The sequence below is a fragment of the Chiloscyllium plagiosum genome, chromosome 12 (assembly GCF_004010195.1).
Source record: "Chiloscyllium plagiosum isolate BGI_BamShark_2017 chromosome 12, ASM401019v2, whole genome shotgun sequence".
NCBI lineage: Eukaryota > Metazoa > Chordata > Chondrichthyes > Orectolobiformes > Hemiscylliidae > Chiloscyllium > Chiloscyllium plagiosum.
Genome location: NC_057721.1, coordinates 85,155,404 through 85,177,605, shown reverse-complemented (window position 1 = coordinate 85,177,605; position 22,202 = coordinate 85,155,404). Strand labels below are relative to the sequence as shown.

General features: G+C 48.1%; 1 protein-coding gene across 1 annotated transcript in view; it reads right to left on the bottom strand.

The window, feature by feature from the left end:
• Nucleotides 1-3,051: 3,051 nt before the first annotated feature.
• The window catches only part of pwp2h (PWP2 small subunit processome component), a 29,744-nt gene continuing 10,593 nt past the window's right edge, over nt 3,052-22,202 (bottom strand). The window contains exons 8-21 of the mRNA XM_043701438.1: nt 21,960-22,103; nt 21,604-21,674; nt 18,121-18,257; nt 17,287-17,435; nt 16,287-16,434; nt 14,939-15,089; nt 13,044-13,224; nt 12,291-12,438; nt 11,377-11,485; nt 8,846-8,911; nt 7,450-7,668; nt 6,543-6,693; nt 5,405-5,479; nt 3,052-3,639 (exon numbers count right to left, since the gene is read on the bottom strand). Of these exons, the coding sequence (XP_043557373.1) occupies nt 3,495-3,639; nt 5,405-5,479; nt 6,543-6,693; nt 7,450-7,668; nt 8,846-8,911; nt 11,377-11,485; nt 12,291-12,438; nt 13,044-13,224; nt 14,939-15,089; nt 16,287-16,434; nt 17,287-17,435; nt 18,121-18,257; nt 21,604-21,674; nt 21,960-22,103 (1,894 nt within the window). The 3' untranslated portion in view covers nt 3,052-3,494. The remainder of the gene's footprint in view (nt 3,640-5,404; nt 5,480-6,542; nt 6,694-7,449; nt 7,669-8,845; nt 8,912-11,376; nt 11,486-12,290; nt 12,439-13,043; nt 13,225-14,938; nt 15,090-16,286; nt 16,435-17,286; nt 17,436-18,120; nt 18,258-21,603; nt 21,675-21,959; nt 22,104-22,202) is intronic.

Here is a 22,202-nt window from a genome sequence, read left to right as displayed (position 1 = left end):
GCTTCCAATGCTATCTTTCTTTTTTTGAGTATGAGAAACCTGATGTTATTTATTTATTTGTGATCTATTCTTTACCAAATTAATAATACTGAATATCCAAATTCAAATTATCCATTTCCAAACGTCCAACACCAAACCCCCAAAACCTTGTGCTGGGAAATAGGCTCATGGGTTGCATGAGAAGTTTAAATTATTTAATTATCAAAATGATCAGTTTTGTGCCTGAAGAACTCCTGCAGAGATGTACTGGAACTGAGATGACTGAGTTCCAACAACCCCATGAATTAAAACAAAATATTACTTTTCTTTCACTGCCACTGGGTCGAAATCCTGAAATTCTCTGTCAGCATTGTGGGTCACCCTACAAAAGATGGACTCAGGAAGGCAGCTCATCCCCGTCTTCTCAAGGGGTCAGTTAGGGACGGGCTATAAATGCTGGACCAACCAGCAACACCTACACCTCAGGATTGAATTTTAAAAAGCTTTCTTAAAAAAATTCCCGCTTAGCTTTGTAACATTCACAAATTTGGACATTTTACATTTGGTCCTCAACTCTGAATCATTGACATATACAGTTAGAGTCATAGAGATGTACAGCATGGAAACAGACCCTTCGGTCCAACCCATCTATGCTGACCAGACATCCCAACCCAATCTAGTCCCACCTGCCATCACCCAGCCCACATCCCTCCAAACCCTTCCTATTCATATACCCATTTTAAATGTTGCAATTGTACCAACCTCCACCATGTACTCTGGCAGCTCATTCCATACACATACTACCCTCTGCGTGAACAAGTTGCCTGTTACGTCCCTTTTATATCTTTCCCCTCTCACCCTAAACCTATGCTTTCGAGTTCTGGATTCACCCAACCCAGGGAAAAGACTATGTCTATTTATCCTATCCATGCCTCTCAGAATTTTGTAAACCTCTATAAGGTCACCCCTCACCCTCTGACGCTCCAGGGAAAACAGCCCCAGCCTGTTCAACCTCTCCCCATAGTTCAAACCCTCCAACCGTGGATTGGTCCCAAATACTGACCTTCTGGTACCTCACTAGTTTCAACCTGCAACATTTATTTTCTGTCAGAAAAATCATTAATTTTTCTAACCATCCTCCTGTGGGGGACTTTATCAAAAACTTTCCAAAAACCTATATATACATTAATTGAGTTCCCTCTGTTGATTTTAACCAAGTATTTATTTATCTATCTCAACAGTGGGTTCTAGCTTTATCCTGAAGACTGATGTAAATCAACAGGGCTACAGTTCTGGTTTTCCCCTCGCCCCTGTTTTTATGCCATTTAAAATCGGTTTTCCATTCTATAATCTACAGAGGTTTGAAACATAAATCACTGATGCATCAACTACCTCTACAGCTACCTTCTTCTAGGATGTAGACAATCTGGCTCCTGGAAACTTATCAAATTTCAGACCCACTAATTAATCAGCACAATCTCCTTAATAATGTCAATTTCCTTCATCTCCTCAGAGATACTTTTGGGAGATTTCTCAGTTAAAACAGACACAGTAATAATTTAACATCTCTACCATTTCTCTATTCCCCAATATAAAGTCTCCTGACTCCACCTGTTTCTTGGTCTGTCTTTGTTACATTCTCAAAAATATTCCCAATCCTCTGATTTCTGGCCACAGTGTAAGCATGTTCTTCTAATCTTTTACAATCCTGAATTTCCTTTGCCAAACAGGGTTGACTGATTTCTTGCTTTTTCCACTCTGAAGGTGTGTATCGTTGCTGCAAGTCGCGTAATACACTCTTCAAGAACATTCATTGCCTCTGCACCATCATTTCTTTTCCCAATAAAGCCCAGCTCCTTGGTGCATCATGTTTTCATAAACTTCCCTTATTCCAGTTTAACACCCTTTCACTCTCAAATGCATTGAAGGTGTGAGGTGCCCTGTGTGAGGCTGTCTGTGCCCCAATGTTCAGACTGACTCTTAAAAAAAATGGATTTACAGAATCTTACATGGACTCATGCAGTTTTTGAGCAAAATAAAATAATTCTGCAAGTACAAATTCACCCCACAAATTTATGTATGCGTGCAGGTGTGTGTGTGGGGGTTATGGGAGTCTGAGAGAGAGTCTGTGTGAGAATGTGAAGGGGTATGCGTCTGTGAGAGGGTGCACTTGTGTATGAGGGTCTGCGTGTATGTATGGGCTCTGTAGGAGTGTATGTCTGCACGTCTGTCTGTGTGCACGTGTGTAGTGTGACATGAACCCAAGGTCTTGGTTGAGGCCCTCCCCATGGGTACCGAACTCGGTACACACACACACACACACACACTCCTACAGACCCATACAGTCACACAGACCCTCTCTCATACACAAGCTCTCTTTCATATGCTCACACATACACTCCCACACTCATGCACCCTCTTACAGCCTTATACCTCTTTACACACACACATGCTTTCACAGACACTCATAACCTGCGACCGCGCGCGCACACACAATTATAAATTTGTGGGGTGAATTTGTACTTGCAGAATTACATTTTATTTTGCTCAAAAACTGCATGAATCGATGTAAGATTCTGTAAATCCATTTTTTGGATTAGAGTCAGTCTGAACATTGGGGCGCAGACAGCCTCACACAGGGGAGCTCACACCTTCAATGTATTACCCGGGCCGACATGAGACCAATTGTTCAAGTTCACTTGAGAATGTAACTTTAAAACGTTTTGTGATTTACATGTGAAAGAACTGAACCCAACATGGTCATTCTAAAAGATGAGAAACTTAACAAAACATCCAGGTCTTTTAGAATATATAATTTCAGTTACATCACACTGTGAATCTTTGCTATAAATTCTGTGTGTTACGATCTTATACTCCACAACCACCTGATGAAGGAGCAGCGCTCCGAAATAAACCTGTTGGACTCTAACCTGGTGTGTGATTTCTAACTTTGTTATTTTGTGATTTGGAGATGCAGGTGTTGGACTGGGGCGTACAATGTCCTTGAACTGGCTTCTCAGGAATTGCTAAGAAAACCAGCTTTTCACACAAGTTCAAAACTTCACAATGTCATCAATACAACCATCCACAGTTTATTAAAACATGTATTATACATCATTTACATCAGGAGGAAGCAGTCTTAGTCAAACAGAGCATCAAACATGTTTGTTTCCTTCCACATTCAATAAGTCACAGTTTTGGAGAAGGGACACTTCTCACGAGGAGACTTCCTGCATGAATCTTTGTACGTTCCCCCAGCAGTCAGCCCATGAGAAAGAACTATTTCCATTCATCGTGAATATTGTTTTCATTCCATAATCTAACGAGTCGAGATATACAACATCCCACAGTGTATAGCCCACATGCTGTTGCTTCACTGCCAAATTACAAGTGGTTCCTGATGACTGGGCTCTTGTTGTAGCTACCACTTTGAGACTGTGATGTCCCCATGGATGTTGCTGAAGGACAACAAGAGGTTGTTGTAAATCAACAGAACCATTCTGGGGGTTCTCAGCTTAGTCACTCACATCCATCAGTTGCTCGGTGTCTCCTTCAGAGTCACTGTCTTCATCACTCTCTGCCAATTCTGCTGGGCGTTTCATTCCTTTCTGCTGGGACAGGGTGAGTGCATACCTCATGTTGTAGCGATTCCAGTCACACCTTGAGTACACAAAACCAGCACCGTGTCAGTAGAACAACACAACAGTCAGCGCCACAGCCTGAAACCAGCAACAGCACAGCGTGCCTCCCGTTCCTTCCTCACCATCTCCCAATCCAAAACATACAACTGAATGTGAAATTTCACAAACAGAGAAAGAAATCTCCGAGAATGCAAACTAAGCGTCACACCATGGCCTCAACCACTACCCACCAATCCAGCACCCATACCCAATACCTCCCCACGCACAAATTAGATTAGATTACTTACAGTGTGGAAACAGGCCCTTCGGCCCAACAAGTCCACACCGACCCTCCGAAGAGCAACCCTCCCAACACCACGGGCAATTTAGCATGGCGAATTCACCTAACCTGCACATCTTTGGACTGTGAGAGGAAACCGGAGCACCCGGAGGAAACCCACGCAGACACAGGGAGAATATGCAAACTCCACACAGACAGTTGCCCAAGGTGGGAATTGAACCCGGGTCTCTAGCGCTATGAGGCAGCAGTGCTAACCACTGTGCCACCGTGCCGCCCAAATATTAGCCCAGTTTATAAAACGTGTTCGTCAACACCTGCAACATACTGCTCCCCACGTCGGGAGGATCAAGAATGGGAGATAGCAACTTAAAATAATTAACAGAAGATGCAGAGACATGACAGAAATCAACTTCACCTAGAGAGGGGTGAGGGTCTAGAATGTACAGTCCGAAGGCGTGGGGGAGGGGGGGGTTGACTCGAGGGTTAGGGTCTGGGGTTGTAAGGTCACAGTTTTCTTTCTTAAAGGATGTCAGTGACCCATGTGGGATTTTACAATTGACAATGGTTTCATGGTCATCATTGGAATTTTAATTCCAGGTTTTTATTGCATTAAAGTTCTGCTGTCAGTGTGGTGAGATTTGAAACCTGGGTCCCAAGAATATAACCTGGATCCTGGATTAATAGTCTTTTGATAATAACACAAGGCCATCACCTACCCTGCACGTTATCAAGACATCTTCTTGGCTGTCAAGTCTAGAATGGGGCTCAGAAGCATTACCAGGCCTCTTGCTACTTGTGGCTCAATCCAAAACTGGGTTTCACAGATAAGAGTTTGCTAAGGTTGCCCCCTCCATGTGTGAGATACTTGTACCCCTCGAGAACCCCTCGAGTGAATGCTTCCAGCATTCAATCTTCAGTTCGCTGTCTCTACTTTTAGATTTATTCTCTTCCACTTTTCTTTAAATTATTTTGAAATTTGATTTTTCTTCTACTCTGCACCATTTACATCCCACTGAGTTGTATCCACAGCATGGTGTCATGATCAGTTGTTTGTCAGCAGTGGATAAACTCAGTGGGTTAGTTATTTAAAACAGGGGTGATCAGGACAAAATGTTGCCATTGATGAAGAATCAAGAGCAAAGATTGAAGGCAATTTCGCAAAAGAAACAACGTGACACAAGGCGAAAGATTTTAATGCAGCAAGTGGTTAGGGTCTAGGATGTACTGTCTGAGAGTGTGGGGGGAGGGGGAGGTTCACTCCGGGGTTAGGGTCTGGGATGTACTGTCAGAGCGTGGGGGAGGGGGAGTGGATCGAAGGTTTTAAATGGATGACGGATTGTTATCCGAAAAGGAAGTGTGTGCCGGGTTTCGGGGAAGGGATGGGGAGTACTTGTTGCTGACCCGATGGTTAAAAGGGTGTAACGGGATATCAGAGAGTGCAGCTTTGGGGCTGTGTGTGAAGAACATAGAGGAACGTCTGGGCAGGAGCCTGCCATTGACTTACAGCTTGGACACTGTGTCAAAGTGATGTCGGATGCTCCGCTGCAGAGCCTGGATCATTGGCAGCAACACCACTGACCTGTGGGAACAAACATACACCCACCAAATTAACCTGCACTGAGAAAGCACATTTCCAGGAACTGTAAAATCAACAATACTGCAACGGGCAATTTACCCTGAACACATCTCCGAAACTGCTCTGCAAGCAATGATACCCAACAGGCACAGTCTATTAGTGGGCACTGCCACGTGGGAATATGTGCAGGGCAGGGTGTAAGCTGGGGCACTGCAGCAGGTCTCGCGCAGTAAGGGGAGGAGCACAAGATCAAGACTGTTCCAGGTGAAGCAGCAATTTACTTGTAATTCTTTCAAAACAGTTTGCCATATTCACTGCTCCCAATGCAGTCAGTCTCCTCTCGATTGGTGAGCCGATTGGTGAGCCCAAGCACAGACTGGGCTGCCACAATTGGCTGGATAGCTTCATCTAAAGGGATTCTTGAGGTGCCAGAGGAAGGTCAGAATTAGGGGAGGGAGGAAGGGATTCATCCCTTCAAGCCCACTCCACCCAGTTACCATGATCAGGAATGATCTTATCCTGGTCTCAACTCCATTTCCCTGCCCTACTGCTCCCCATAGCCCTTAATCCCGCTTTTCATTAGAAACATATTGATTTAGGCTAGGTGCATCTGTCAGGGGTAAATGCAGAGCAATGGGGAAGGAGAATGGATCTGCACAGGTTACTCTTTGGAGGGTCGGTGTGGACCTGTTGGGCCGAAGGGCCTGTTTCCACACTGTAGGGTTCCACAGATTCACAACCCTCTCAGAGGAATGGTCTCTCCTCATCTCAGGTCTGAGTCTATCTCCTCGCACTCTGTATCTATAACCATGTGTTTGTGACTGTCCCACAAGGGGGAACATCTGTCCTACATTGACCTTATCAATCCCCTTCAGTATTTCATATCCCTCAGTCAGCTCCCCCCTCACTCTCCTGAACTCCAGTGAGTACAAGCCCAAGCTCACACGACGTCCCTTCCAGCCCCGGAGCTGTCACCATTCCCCTGTCTGGGTAAAGTTGGCAGGATGTCTCTCCCGTACAGCATGAAGCTGATCTCCCCCCAGGTACCCCACAGTCTGACTCTCACCTGGCCTTCAGCTTCTGTCCGTGGAGAGTGAGTAAGCGCTGGGCCCAGGTCAGGAAGAACTCCAGGTGCCGTGAGGTTTCCAGAGCCGAGGCAACAAACTGAAGGACTTTCTCCACATACGTCAGAGGCAGAGTTGAGCACACCAGGTCAACTGGAACACAGAGAGAGAGAGAGAGAGAGAGATGGGTGGTAAGACAGGGACAGAGCAGAGAAACTACAGACCAAAGAGAAAAGTGAGACAGAGGAGGTGCGAGGCTGACGCCACATTGTTGTGTGGTTATGAAGTTGCTCACAGTCACATCTCACAAAGATCTGAGGCCTCGCCTGTGAATACAGTAACAGTGAAGCTGGGGCAGGCAGGCGCTTACTATCAATGGGCTGTCTGATCCCAGACAGAATGCCACACAGTTAGAGGGTCAGTACTGAGGGAGTGCCACACTGTCAGAGGGTCAGTACTGAGGGAGTGCTGCACTGTCAGAGGGTCAGTACTGAGGGAGTGCTGCACTGTCAGAGGGTCAGTACTGAGGGAGTGCCGCACTGTCAGAGGGTCAGTACTGAGGGAGTGCTGCACTGTCAGAGGGTCAGTACTGACGGAGTGCCGCACTGTCAGAGGGTCAGTACTGAGGGAGTGCTGCACTGTCAGAGGGTCAGTACTGAGGGACTGCCGCACTGTCAGAGGGTCAGTACTGACGGAGTGCCGCACTGTCAGAGGGTCAGTACTGAGGGAGTGCTGCACTGTCAGAGGGTCAGTACTGACGGAGTGCCGCACTGTCAGAGGGTCAGTACTGAGGGAGTGCTGCACTGTCAGAGGGTCAGTACTGCGGGAGTGCTGCACTGTTGGAAGTGTGTGAGTGGTTACTGATCCCTGTGCAGGGTAGTTGCCTGTCGGAGATTGGTGTATACTCACTGTCTGTGTGAGGCACAGTCTCCAGAACCTCCAGGATCAGTTTGGCCTCATTCAGGCGGAGTGCCATCATGATGGCTGCTGTAAATTCCTTCTGACGTAGGACCCGCCTCACGCTGCTCGGCGTAACCTCCTCATCCAGATCGAAAGGGTCAAAGACCACACAACCATCCAGCGAGTAAAGGAGGAGCCCCTCTGTACTGGTGGCTGCCCAGCTCCTGCCTGGAGGAAGAAGAGAGAGATTTACTCTCATCACCTACACCTTATGGTGTCCCTGTCCCTGGGAGTGTTTGATGGGGACAGTGTAGAGGCAGCTTTACTCTGTATCTGACCCTGTGCTGTCCCTGTCCTGGGAGTGTTTGATGGGGACAGTGTAGAGGGAGTTTTACTCTGTATCTGACCCCGTGCTGCCAGGATATACTGGAACACTGACCTTATTATCCCTGTTATCATCCCAGCAGTTACTTGGCTCACTCCTGGAAATGAAAGATGGAACAGATGTGTCTATTCACACATCGTTATTACAATTTCTTTACTATCAATTTTATTTTGTTTCACATATTCAAATCCCTTTAACCAGACCCCCCGGGAAATCACACTGCACCTTCTCAAAGAATTATGCTTCATATCCTAATGGGTTAAGACCCTCAATTTGTTCTGAATCACTCATGACAGTAATATCTGGTATCAGAATGGCTTCATTCAGTTCAACACAGTCAGATGCAGTTTGCAGGGGCCCACATACAGACAGGCAGCTTTGGATGTGAGGATAGACCGGGTCAGAGCGCAGGGAATTGACGAGACTGCCGGCAGTCCGTGAGGGCGACCTGGCTCATACTGCTTATCTTTTCATTACTTTGATATTACAAGGAACAACAGAGTTAGACAGAAGATGGACCTTAACACTCTCATCTGAAAATGTGTTGCTGGAAAAGCGCAGCAGGTCAGGCAGCATCCAAGGAACAGGAGAATAGACGTTTCGGGCATAAGCCCTTCTTCCTGAAGAAGAGCTCATGCCCGAAACGTCGATTCTCCTGTTCCCTGGATGCTGCCCGACCTGCTGTGCTTTTCCAGCAACACATTTTCAGCTCTGATCTCCAGCATCTGCCGTCCTCACTTTCTCCTTAACACTCTCATGTTAGAAACCATTTTACAATTGGCCACATCATCTGACAGTATCAGGTCCATGGAAAGGGATGAACAGGACGCTCAGAAATGTTGGTCTTACACCAACCCCAGCAATGGCTGAGCATTTACAATAAACTGACCGTAAAAGCAGGTTGGGACCAGTTACCAGGGAGACCAGAACAATGAGAGATTTATATTGAGCCCAAAGTGCTGCTGTACAGAGAGCAGTGTGCCCCGGTCAGTGAGTACAGATTGTTCTCACACCTCGTACCTGTCGGTGAGAAGGAAAGGCATGTCACTCGGATCTCCGGCTTAAAGTGTCGTAAACTCATGTCACCTACAGTTACAGAGAGAAAGGAGAGTGTTAGTGCAAGCCTGGCACTGGCTTCACTCAGTGTTAAAACAGTGCACACTTATCCAGGTGCAGCACAGCTGAGTGAAGCTCAGTCTCAACCTGATCACTTCACCTTCATAAACAAGCCATCTAAATCAAACTACCTTCAACACAGACAGACCGCAAAAGGCACTACTACAGGGGGATCAGAGAATCTCTACAGTGTGAAGCAGGCCATTCGACCCATCAAATCAACACCAACCCAGAAACAGCCCCTGTCCCTGTAACCCCGCATTCCCCAAGGCCAATTCACCTGACCTGCACATCTTTGGAGTGTGGGAGGAAACCGGAGCACCCGGAGGAAACCCACGCAGACACGGGGAGAATGTGCAAACTCCACACAGAGAGTCACCTGGGTTCCTGGTGCTGTGAGGCAGCAGTGCTAACCACTGAGCCACCATGCCACCCATAATCATAGATCACAGCCATTACCCAGCTCCTTGTTCAAGAACTTGGAGAGAAGTCAAGGTAAGTGATTCGGACGAGGATTATAAAGGTGACATGGGTAACTGAACTCTGAAATGACAGCTCATAGCTCTCTCCTGCCCATGGCTGTGCTGTTGTACTATACCCATCTCTCTGAACCAAACTCCCTAAAAAGGAAAAATTAAAAGTACAAGCCCATATCTGACCCTCTCCGTGATTTTCCTTTCTCAGTTATTTCAAAGCAGAAGTAGGCACTTGGCTTCTCAGGTCTGAAGGACTCACGCAACTCAAAACATTAACTTTGCTTCTCTCTCCACAGATGCTGCTCGACTGAGTTATAGGGTCAGGTTGAACCGCTAGGACCTGTCTCTTTCAAGCATACAGCTGTACAGCATGGAAACAGACCCTTCATTCATGCTGAGGGGGGATCGTACAGAGGGGTAGAAGATCGTGAGAGGCATGGATAGGGTGAATACACTCAGTCAAATTCCCCAGAGTTGGGGAATCAAGGATTAGAGGGCAGCAGTTCCATGTTAGAGGGGGAAGAATAAAAGGGAACCTGAGGGGCAATGTTTTTACACAGAGGGAGGTACGCAGATGGAATGAGCTGCCAGTGGAAGTGGTTGAGGCAGGTACATCAACAATATTTACCCCTGTAAAAGGCCTTTGGACAAATACATGGACAGGAAAGGATTAGAAGGATATGGGGCAAGTACAGGCACTAGATTAACGTAGGAAGCCAGGTCAGCATGAGCAAGGGTCTGTTTCCACGCTGTATACATGCTACTTGGTTCTTTAAGTCAGCTTCACTCGTCAATAAGATCATAGTCTGACCTTGGCATCAACTCTATTTCCCGACCCTCACACACCTCCCCATTAGCCCCAACTCCCTTGTCAGTCAAACATGACACAGTCCCCATTGGTCTCTGGGGAAGACAGTTCCAAACATTAACAATCCTCAGACAAAACAAACAAAACACTTTATCCTCGCTGTTTTCAATGGCAGATGTTTCTATTGTTAAACAGTGACCTCTCCTGGTTTACAATTCTTCACAAGGGAACATGGTCTCTGGACTGACCTCATCAATCCCTACAGAGTTTGAGGTTTCAATCAGATTGCCTCTCGTTCTTTGAAAGTCTAATGGGTCTAGGTTCAGATTAACTAAACTTTCTACCTAAAAATACCTCCTCTCCCTCCCCTTACCAGGACTTAGTCAAGTGAACTGCCTTTGAACTGTTTCCAATTCCTGTGAATGTTACTGCAGTCATCAGGACTAATGCAAGAATGCCAAATTTCACACAATCACAACTGTTTACAATACCCGGGAACAGGGTGCTGATTGGTTACAGTGTTGCCATGGAGAAAGAAATGGGAAACTATAGTTTCTAGTTCCCAAGAGGTTCACCAATAGGGGAAGGCTTGAACACATACTTTTTGTTTGCAGAGAACAGGTGCCTATGTTTGAATGTGTGTCACATCCTGCAAGGATTAATGAGCCTTAACAAATTATGTTAATTAGTCTAATTCAATTTCATGTCTAGAAATAGCAGAACTGTTGGCTGTAGTTATGCCATGTGGTTAAGGAGTTCAGCTAGGATTTTACTTTTAACCTGTTTTTTTCTAATCAACCTGTTCAGAAATGTTATTACACACGCCTGAAGCAGGTGGGACTCCAGCCCAGGTCTCCTGGTCTAGGGGCAGGGACATTACCACCGCACCACAAGGGGACCCTCAGCTAGGATTTTAATGCAAAATATACCTGCTCGGCACTTGCTGAAACTATTGCCCATATTGAGAGGATAACATCGAAACAAAATTCACCAATCACAATATGCAGTCAACTAATTAATGCTGGGAAAATTCTTCAGTTTGCTGGGGGTGGAAACGATATAAAACCAGCACCCTCCCTATCATTTCCAAACTACCACCTGTACCATATCACACTGAGGCCTCACTACAGCTGTATTCCCAAACACTTTACCCTTCTTTACTCCTGGCAAGCTGATAGCCACTCCATCCTCATCACCAGCACCGTCATCGATCAGTGCCATGCTTCCAAACTCCGTCATCTTCCTGCGATCCAGGAACTCCTAAAACACAACCATCAACTTGTTAAAACATCAAACAGTGAATCTTTAAAGGCCATACAGCCCAAACTCTCCTACCACAACTGTTGGAGAACCACATTAATGCCACTGTACCCCAGTGTCAGTGTGTGTGTGGGACTGTCCCCCAGTGAGGGTCAGTGTGTGTACAGGACTGTCTCCCAGTGAGGGTCAGTGTGTGTGTGGGACTGTCCCCCAGTGAGAGTCAGTGTGTGTATGGGACTGTCCCCCAGTGAGGGTCAGTGTGTGTGTGGGACTGTCCCCCAGAGAGGGTCAGTGTGTGTATGGGACTGTCCCCCAGTGAGGGTCAGTGTGTGTGTGGGACTGTCCCCCAGTGAGGGTCAGTGCTTGTGTGTGTGGGACTGTCCCCCAGTGAGGGTCAGTGTGTGTATGGGACTGTCCCCCAGTGAGGGTCAGTGTGTGTACAGGACTGTCCCCCAGTGAGAGTCAGTGTGTGTGTGGGACTGTCCCCCAGTGAGATTCAGTGTGTGTATGGGACTGTCCCCCAGTGAGGGTCAGTGTGTGTGTGGGACTGTCCCCCAGTGAGAGACAGTGTGTGTATGGGACTGTCCCCCAGTGAGGGTCAGTGTGTGTATGGGACTGTCCCCCAGTGAGGGTCAGTGTGTGTGTGGGACTGTCCCCCAGTGAGGGTCAGTGTGTGAGGGACTGTCCAGGAAGGACGGTTAGAAACGGACAGTACAGAATGAACATTATGATATTTCAAATGCTATTAATGGAGGGTTAGACGATGGTAAGTAGAAATGATGTTGCTGTTTCCCAGGATACTTACCTCCATTGCATCCAGAGAGAGATTACACGAAATCTCAAACTTCTTCACCAGGAGCTGCTCTTTCACGTTGTAAATGCAGACAAACTTGGAATGTCCACCAGCCAGAACTGACAGGCCATCAGCTGAATAACACACCGTGGAGAATGACCTGAGAGCACAGCGAGAATATCAACAGACAGCTGCCCCCAAGTGGCAACCCCCTCAGCCCCTACCTCCAGCCCCGTCGGCACTCACTCTGGCCCCAGCAGGGAGCCGGGCCCACACCCCCAGCACTCACTGGCCCTTGGCTCTCACTCTGGCCCCAGCAGGGAGCCGGGCCCACACCCCCAGCACTCACTGGCCCTTGGCTATCACTCTGGACCCAGCAGGGAGCCAGGCCCACACCGCCAGCACTCACCGGCCCTTGGCTATCACTCTGGACCCAGCAGAGAGTTGGGCCCCACACCCCCAGCAGGGAGCCGGGCCCACACCCCCAGCAGGGAGCCAGGCCCACACCCCCAGCACTCACCGGCCCTCGGCTCTCACTCTGGCCCCAGCAGGGAGCCGGGCCCACACCCCCAGCAGGGAGCCGGGCCCACACCCCCAGCAGGGAGCCGGGCCCACACCCCTAGCAGGGAGCCGGGCCCTCACCTCCAGCAGGGAGCCGGGCCCACACCTCCAGCAGGGAGCCGGGCCAACACCCCCAGCACTCACCGGCCCTCGGCTCTCACTCTGGCCCCAGCATGGAGTTGGGCCCACACCCCTAGCACTCACCGGCCCTTGGCTGCTTGCTTGGCTGTGATCTTCTCTAGCTCCTTGCGGCCCATCTGCAGATCGTGACGTCCCTCGATGGAGCCGGTCTGCACCACGTTCTGATGATCCCAGAATGTGATCTGACCATCGAGTGTGACAGCTGCCAGCTCCTGCCCATCTGGACGGAACGCAACGTCCAGCACTACAACAGATCAATCAGACAGACAGGGGACAGGCGGCACCCGGTCAGACAGACAGGTAACAGGCAGTGCCCGGTCAGACAGACAGGTAACAGGCAGTGCCCGGTCAGACAGACAGGGGACAGGCGGCGCCCGGTCAGACAGACAGGTAACAGGCAGTGCCCGGTCAGACAGACAGGTAACAGGCAGTGCCCGGTCAGACAGACAGGTAACAGGTGGTGCCCGGTCAGACAGACAGGGGACAGGCAGTGCCCGGTCAGACAGACAGGGGACAGGCAGCACCCGGTCAGACAGACAGGTAACAGGCAGCACCCGGTCAGACAGACAGGTAACAGGCAGCGCCCGGTCAGACAGACAGGGGACAGGCAGTGCCCGGTCAGACAGACAGGGGACAGGCAGCACCCGGTCAGACAGACAGGGGACAGGCAGCACCCGGTCAGACAGACAGGGGACAGGGAAAAGACAACTACCATCAACTCTACCTGTACGCCTCATTATTTTATAAACCTCTACCAGGGCACCTCTCAACCTCTAACACTGCAGTGAAGAGAGCCCCAGCCTATCCAGCCTCTCTCTTTAACTCAAACCCTCCAAACCCAGCAGCATCCTGGGAAATCTCTCCTGAGTCCTCTCCAGCTTGACAGCATCCTTCCTGTAACTGAGCAACCAGAACTAGACACAGTATTCCAGAAGAGCCCTCACCAATGTCTTTTACAGCCTCAACATGACATCCCAACTCCTATACTCAGAGGACTGAGCAATGAAGGGAAGTGTGCCAAATGTCTTTATAACCAACCTGTCTATATGTGACACAAACATCAAAGAATTATGTATGTGCATCCCTAGGTCCCTCTGTTGTACTACACTACCGAAGGCCTTCCCGTTAACTGTATAAGCCCAGCCCTTGCTTGTTTTTCCAGATGGAGCTCCCATCTGCCACTTTTTCAGCCCATTGACCCATTTGATCGAGATCCTTTGGTAATCTTAGATAACCTTCTTAACTGTCTACTGTGCCACCGATTTTGGGGTCATCTGCAAACCTACTAACCACGGCTTCTATATTTTCATCGAAATAATTTACTTAAATGATAAACAAAAGGGGAGCCAATCCCTGGGGAACACAGATTCTGGATCAGTGGTGCTGGAAGAGCACAGCAGTTCAGGCAGCATCCAAGGAGCAGCGAAATCGACGTTTCGGGCAACAGCTGGTCACAGGCCTCCAGTCTGAAAAGCAACCCTCCACCATTACCCTGTCTCCTGCCATTGAGCCAATTTTATATCCAATTGGTAAGCTCACCCTGAATCCCATGTAGACCTAAATTTCCTAATTGGTCTATCAGGCAGAACCTTGTCAAAGGCTTTACTAAAATCCAAATAAACAATATTCATTGTTCTGCCATCAACCTTTTTGTCCTGAGAACACTGGAGGCTGGAGTTGTCAATCATAGTTCAGTGATATTACCACTTCACACTTACAACCGCCTCCCAGAGAGATCATACCCAGCCTGACATCTCTCTTTGGACACACTGTCCACCTCTCGCTCAGGGAGGTAGCTATAAACTGACTGGTATCTCTCAGCCATCCCCCCTCCTCTCTCAGGGAGATATCTGTACACTGGCTAGTGTCTCAGACACCTGTTAGGCTGGTACATTGACAGGTATCTCTCTACCCACGAGTAAACTGCACAACAGCTACAACAAAAACTGTTGCCTCACCATCTGAATTCAGGACAAGAGTCTCTTTGGTGCTCCAGCTGTCGAACATATCCCATAATTTCACTGTTTTGTCCCATGACGCACTAGCCAGGAGTGTGCGTGATGGGCTGAAGCTCAGATTACTAACTGGAGCCTCATGCCCTGCCAGCACCTGTGAAGGCAAGATTTAAACAGTAAGAAGCAGTTTACTGAGTGAATAACACAGGGACCTGTCTGACCCAGCACCAAGCTACAGCACTCAAACAAGCAACACCTCTGTCCCCATTCTCCTCTCTGTGTCCAACAACATCACCCCAACATTCCTAATCCTTACCGAAACATTAGGGAGGGAGACACTGAAGGAACGGCGATATATTTCCAAGTCAGGATGGTGAGTAGTTGGAGGGGAACTTGCAGGGGGTGGTGTTCCCATGTATCTGCTGCCCTTGTCCTTCTCAATGGAAGTGGTTGAGGGTTTTGAAGGTGCTGTTTGAGGGTCTTTGGTGCATCTGCTACTGCGTGTCAGCGGTGGTGGGAGTGGGTGCACAAGGCTGCTCAACCCTGGCATCCACTGTACATCTGAAGAAGTCATTCCGGTTTTGAAAGGTTAACTCTGCTTTCTCTCCATAGATGCTGTGAGACCTGCTGAGTTTCTCCAGCACATTCTCTGTGCCTGTTCCAATTTTCCCTCCCTCCCTGCCTCCACCAGTGATGCTCAGTAGCAGCCACTCTCCATCCTGACTTGGAAATACATCACTTCTCCTCTCCTTCCAGATCCTGCTGGGAGGGTCAGGGTGTTGTTGGGGGAGACTGGTGGACTGAGGACTGGCGACAGATGACAGAGGCTGCAACTGCTGTGTGTCTGGGTGAGATAGGTCAGGCCCTGCAAGTGGTTAGCACTGCTGCCTCACAGCGCCAGAGACCCGGGTTCAATTCCCGCCTCAGGCAACTGTGTGTGGAGTTTGCACATTCTCCCCGTGTCTGCGTGGGTTTCCTCTGGGTGCTCCGGTTTCCTCCCACAGTCCAAAAATGTGCAGGTTAGGTGAATTGGCCATGCTAACTTGCCCGTAGTGTTAGGTGAAGGGGTAAATGTAGGGGAATGGGTCTGGGTGGGTTGCTCTTCGGAGGGTCGGTGTGGACTTGTTGGGTCGAAGGGCCTGTTTCCACACTGTAAGTAATCTAACCTAATCTAAACAGAGACGGAATTCATTCAGGAGCAGCAGGAACAATAGGCCATTCGGCCCATCCATCTGTCATTCAATATACTATTGCATCTGATGATCAAACTCAGCAACCTGTTCCAGCTTTCTCTCTGTACAGACAGCAGAACATCATGGATCTTGTGCTGAACAATCAATCGCAAACTCACCTCCAGTAAACGGCCAGTTTGCATTGACCAGACAAATACTTCAAAGGAATCCTGTGAGCCAGCGCACACAATCTCCCCACTCATATCCACAGCCAGACTGGTGAACTGAGTGGGTCGCGGTGATGTGAACGTTCGGAAGTTTCGATACCTGTGGAAACACAAAGGGAAATGTTCACTCAGCAACGTTATCCCAAACTGTCCCACCAGCTACATTATCAACCGGCAACAGGAACAATCCCATCCCTAAGAGCACCCAGCCACCAACCCCATCACAAATACCCACAAACACACCAACCCCAATCCCAAATACATCCCCAAAGATAGCAGTCCCTTTCCAAATACACCCAATGACCAGCATTTTTCCAGACAAAACACAGACTGTGCGACACCCACATTGTCCACAAAAATCACCCTGAGCTCCCAGCTGCCTGCCACTTTAACACCCCACTCTGTTCCCCGGCCAACATCTCTGTCTCAGGCTTGCGGCAGTGCTCCAGCAAAGCTCTGCACAGGCTGGAAGAACAACACCTCATTTTCTGCTTGGGAATTCTATAGCCTTCTGGACTCTATTATAGAGTTCGTCCGCTTTAAAGTTTGAGCACCTTCTCCCATGTTGTTACCCCATACCCGCACAGTGGGCCCTGTCATCACATGGGCTGCTATCACAGACAACTCGCTGTCAGCCACTAACGGTCCCCATGAGCAGCTATTCACTCCCCTAGATTGACATTTACCCCTTACAAACTGTTTCTCTCTCTGGGTTCCACCTCCACCCATCATTTACTCCTCGCTCACCCCTTCCTCAGCATTATACCAACCTTTCCCAAGCACCATCAGTTCTGAAGATGGGTTACTGGACCTGAAATGCTAACTCTGCCCTTCTCTCCATGGATGCTGCCAGTCCTGCTGAGTTTCTGTTTTTCCTTCAGATGTATTCACCAGCCTGGGTTGCTGTGTACACGCGCAGGGGGAACATTACCTGCTGCTAACAAGGACTCACCTGTGAAGGTCAAATGCTCGCACTGTCCCATCCAGAGAGGCACTCAGCACCACAAAACCTGTGGAGTTAAAGGTCACTGCAGTGACAGCGCTTGTGTGTTCAGTGAAGGTCACAATACAGAAACCACTGCTCGTGTTCCAAACTTTCACCTGGGGGTAGGCCAGAGATCAAAGGTCACTCACAATGAACCGTTCCCACACTGACATTTAACACACGGACCAACTAACAGAGGGGAGGGATCAATAAATATAGGCCAATGGTAACAGAGAGAGCATGGACCTCACTCTGCATCAACCCCACCCCCTCCACACCCCATCCCTGCCAACCCCACCCCCTCCCCACCGTGGAGCAGCAAGGTTGAGAGGGGTCCTGATGGAGGTGTACATTTTTCTGAGGGGCATAGAGAAGGTGGATAGGAAGGCACTGTTTTCATAAGCAGAGGGGTCAGTAACCAGGGGACAGGAGAAGGGTAAGAGGAGAGCTGAGGAGGATGTTGCTCGCTCCAAGCAGAGTCACTGCCTGAAAGGGTGATTGAATCAAAGTCTCGGAACATTTAAGCAATACTTAGATATTCACTTGCATTACTATAACCTTCAGAACTATGGCCGAAAGCTGGAAATGGGTTTAATGTAGTCAGATCTTTGCTGACTGGTGTGAACACAATGGGCTGACCACTCATAACCCCAGCATTTTAATAATTTACTTTAAATTGCATTAGCTTTCAGTGTGCGCAAGGATAAACAGTCACTCAGTAAAATGATCCCATGGCGATGTTCCGAATTAAGTGCAGTTCTCCTTTCCGAGAGGAGACTGATTGAGTAGAGGAGGTCTCACCTTGCCGTCATCTCCCCCCGTGGCGATGTACTGAGCATCTGGAGAGTACGACAGTGTGACCATGTTGTTGAAGTGCCCTTGTTGTTTGAACACATAAGACTCACTCTGCCACTCCCACACCAAGAGCTGCCCCAGACCTGAAACACACACAAACAATGTGGCTTTACCCCTTCAATCCAACAGAGACATACGACAGCAAACGCCTTCTATCATCAATCCCAACCATCAGCAGGCTTCCAGCAGCACCCAACCCCTGAATCCCACATCCTCACCTTTCCCCTAAATCCTTTCCTTTTCACCATCTTGTTGCTTCCCAAATTAATTCCCATTTTCCCCAGAACCTTCTCCTGGAATTCCTCCAATCAGGATTCCACCCTTGCCCCAGTTCTGAAGCAAATCTGAGCAAAGCCACCAACAACATCCTGCGAGTGCGACAGGGCAAATGATTACTCATCTTTCTCAAAATATCTTTAGCCTTTGACACAGTGACCACACCATCCTCCCCCAACCCACCTTCACCATCGGCCAACTGGCTGGGGCTGCATCAACCAGTCCCATTCTCACCGCGCAGCCAGACAATCCCACATAGACTAACAGAAGCCAGCCCTAACTCAGCGCCACCTCCATTAAACAGGCTATTTATCTGACATTGGATAAGCAGAAATGTTCTTCAATTATAAATTAGGAAGACTGAAGCCATTACTTTCAGGAGAAAGTGAGGACTGCAGATGCTGGAGCTCAGTACCGAGAGTGTGGTGCTGGAATAACACAGCCGGTCAGGCAGCATCCGAGGAGTAGGGGAATCTCAGCCTGACCTGCTGTGCTTTTCCAGCACCACACTCAGGCCATTACTTTCAGTCTGCTATCAATTTCAGTTCCTAGCAACAGACTCCAAGCCCCTGTTGAGGGTGACCAGGGTGTCTTATCCGAACCACAGCCAAGATCCTGAGCAAATTCTGTCAGTCACAAAGACCAAACTCCATAATGTTGTCGGATCCTGATGTCAATTAAAACCGAGAGTGTGTTCAGAAGCAGAAAGCAGTGAAAGGCAAATCAGGTTGGAAGCAGAAACAGGGTCCAGAGAGGGACTGGATTCTACAGGGAACATGAAAGCTCACCCACACAGCAATGGGTGGGGGGGTTCTGGGGTGGATCAGGGTCATCGTGACAACTGGCTGGGAACCGGGCCTGGGAACAGGGTCTGGAGCTGGGAACCGGGTCTGGGAACAGGGTCTGGAGCTGGGAACCGGGTCTGGGAACAGGGTCTGGAGTGGGGAACCGGGCCTGGGAACAGGGTCTGGGAACGGGAAACCGGGCCTGGGAACAGGGTCTGGAGCTGGGAACCGGGCCTGGGAACGGGGAAACCGGGCCTGGGAACAGGAAACTGGGTCGGGCCAGATAATCAAAGGGCAAAAGAAAGGAAATAAATATAACTAAGTTGAGATTTAAAAAATGCTTCAGAAACTAATGGGATACACCCCCCAGGCCGAATGGAAACACCCTCGGTTATTAAAGGAAGTAGCTACAGAGATAGTGGATGCACTGGGAGTAATTTTTATTAGTGAGTTTTAAGAAGATTTGTAGCTCAGGTTGAGGTTCTGGATGTAAGTGAGCTGGAAGGTTCATTTTCAGATGTTTTGTCACCATACTAGATAACATCTTCAGTGAGCCTCCGAATGAAGCACTGGTGGTGTAGCCCACTTGCTATTTATATGTTCGAGTTTCCGAGGGGTGGTGATGTCATTTCCTGTGTTGACATAATTTCCTATGATGTCCTTTCCCTTTTTTTTCTCAGGGGGTGGTAAATATAATCCAAGTCAATATTTTTGTTGATAAGAATTCCGGTTGGAATGCCATGCTGCTAGGAATTCTCGTGCATGAGTCAGTTTGGCTTGTTCTAGGCTGGATGTGTTGTCCCAGTTGACTGGGATGTCACCACAGGAAATGACATCACCAACCAAAGGAAACCCAAACACATGAATAGAAAGATGGCCACGCCACCAGTGCTTCATTCAGAGGCTCACTGAAGATGTTACCTAGTCTGGTGACGAAACATCTGAAAATGAACCTTCCAACTCAACGAGCAAACCTATATCCAGAACCTCAACCTGAGCTACAAATCTTCTCAAAACTCGCTAAGGTCCTGGGGATTTATCCATCCTTTAAGATTCTGGAAAAGTCCCATTAGATTGGAAAACTGTAATCATTTTATTCAAGAGTAGAAGGTGAGCGGAAGGCAATGTGTGGCATGAATTAAAACATGACCTTTTCAAAAGGCTTGATCTTTAATTTACAATTGTAGAAAAATGCACTAATTAGTTTCCTTACAGAGGAGATAGTATTTAATGTAACCAACTGCCTTAATGGCAGTTACATTTGCAATTAATTTTTCTAATACAACATGGCTTTTTGTTTCACTTATTAACATTTAATCATATTTATGAATTCAATACTGTTGCAAACCTTACAATGAAAAATAAAATGTCAACAGTGTTTTAATTAAAAAAAGGCCCATGCTATAGGAGGGAGGATGTTAGCATGAACAGAGGTTTGGCTAACTAATAGAAGACAGAGAGCTGGGTTAACGGGGTTTTTGCAAAATGGAAACCTGTAACTAATGGGAGTGCTACAGGGATCTGTGCTGGGGCCACAATTATTCACAATATATAATAATCATTAGGATAACAAATGTGAACACACCATTGCCAAGTGCTACTGACAGACGGCACTAAAACAAGTGGGAAGGCATGTGGCTGTGATGACACGAGATCGAGACAAGTGACTGGGCAAAGGTTTGTCAGCTGGAACATAATGTGGCGAAATGTGAGGGAGTACAGAGAAGCCTAATATTATTTAAATGAAGAAAGAATGCAGAAAACTATAAAACTTACACCTTCCAATGTGAATGCTCCCTTCAGTCTGGGGCAATTGTGCATAATATTCAAGATGTAATTTCATCAAATCCCTGTAAAACTCTTCTAATAAAGACCATTTAGTGTCCTGATTGGAAGGTGTTCCAGTGAGCTTGGTTTCAGTGTACAACAATTAAATCCCTTTCAACATCAAGTTCTACCCATTAAAAACAATTCTACTTTTCCATTTGACACTGAAGTGAATCTTCTCACATTTGCCTTCCTGCAGCCTCTCCACAGTGGTGGACAAACCCACATTGGTACGAGAAATCATAGTTTGAAGATATTAGGAGGAAGGTACAAAAGAGAGGTCAGAGGTAGTTGAGAAAGTATGGAATGTGTTGCCAGCTGTGGTGGTGGAAGCAGAGGCATTGGGGACATTTAAGTGTCTGCTGGACATGCACATGGATAGCAGCGAATTGAGGTGTGCGTAGGTTGTTATTATATTTTACATTAGGATTAAATCTCGGCACAACATTGTGGGCCGAAGGGCCTGTTCTGTGCTGTACTTTTCTATGTTCTATGCTCTGTTACCCTCAGTCTCTGCAAAACCTCACAAACACTCCCTCACCTGGACATCCAAATGCGATCCAGTCCCCGGACACATTCACAGAAATGGACTCGATCCTTTGGTCTGAAATACTGGAAACAACAAGAATTAGGAACTGGAACTGTCAGAGAGATGTCACTGCCTCCCACCCCAGATTCATCACCATGTCAGTCCCCAGGCCCGTGAGGGGGAATAAAGCAGTGACGTTCAGCTCCCTGACAGTGACCAACCCCTCAGTACTTTCCCGCGCTGTTTACACTCTCCCCCACACCCTTGAAGACCACCCTAATCCACCCACAGATACTGACTGGGAGATCAATGGGGCCTCCCGGTTTACTGCCCTCTCACTGCACATCCCCGAAACCCTGGGAGTTTACCTGAGCGAGTGGATGAGGTTAAACTCTGGCAGCTCATGGAGGTGAAATATTCCTGAAGCAAACCCCGTGACCAGGAGGTGGGTTTTCTTGTGGTAGGCAGCAGCTGTCAGGTCATTGAAATCCTTCTCTTTATTGAAATAATGCCTTAAAAAAAAAGGTTGGAAAATACTGAGACTTAAGTCGGGGAGCGGGGGAACAGTCTTTCAGTGACAGGAGAGAGGGACATTGAGAGACATTCGGAAG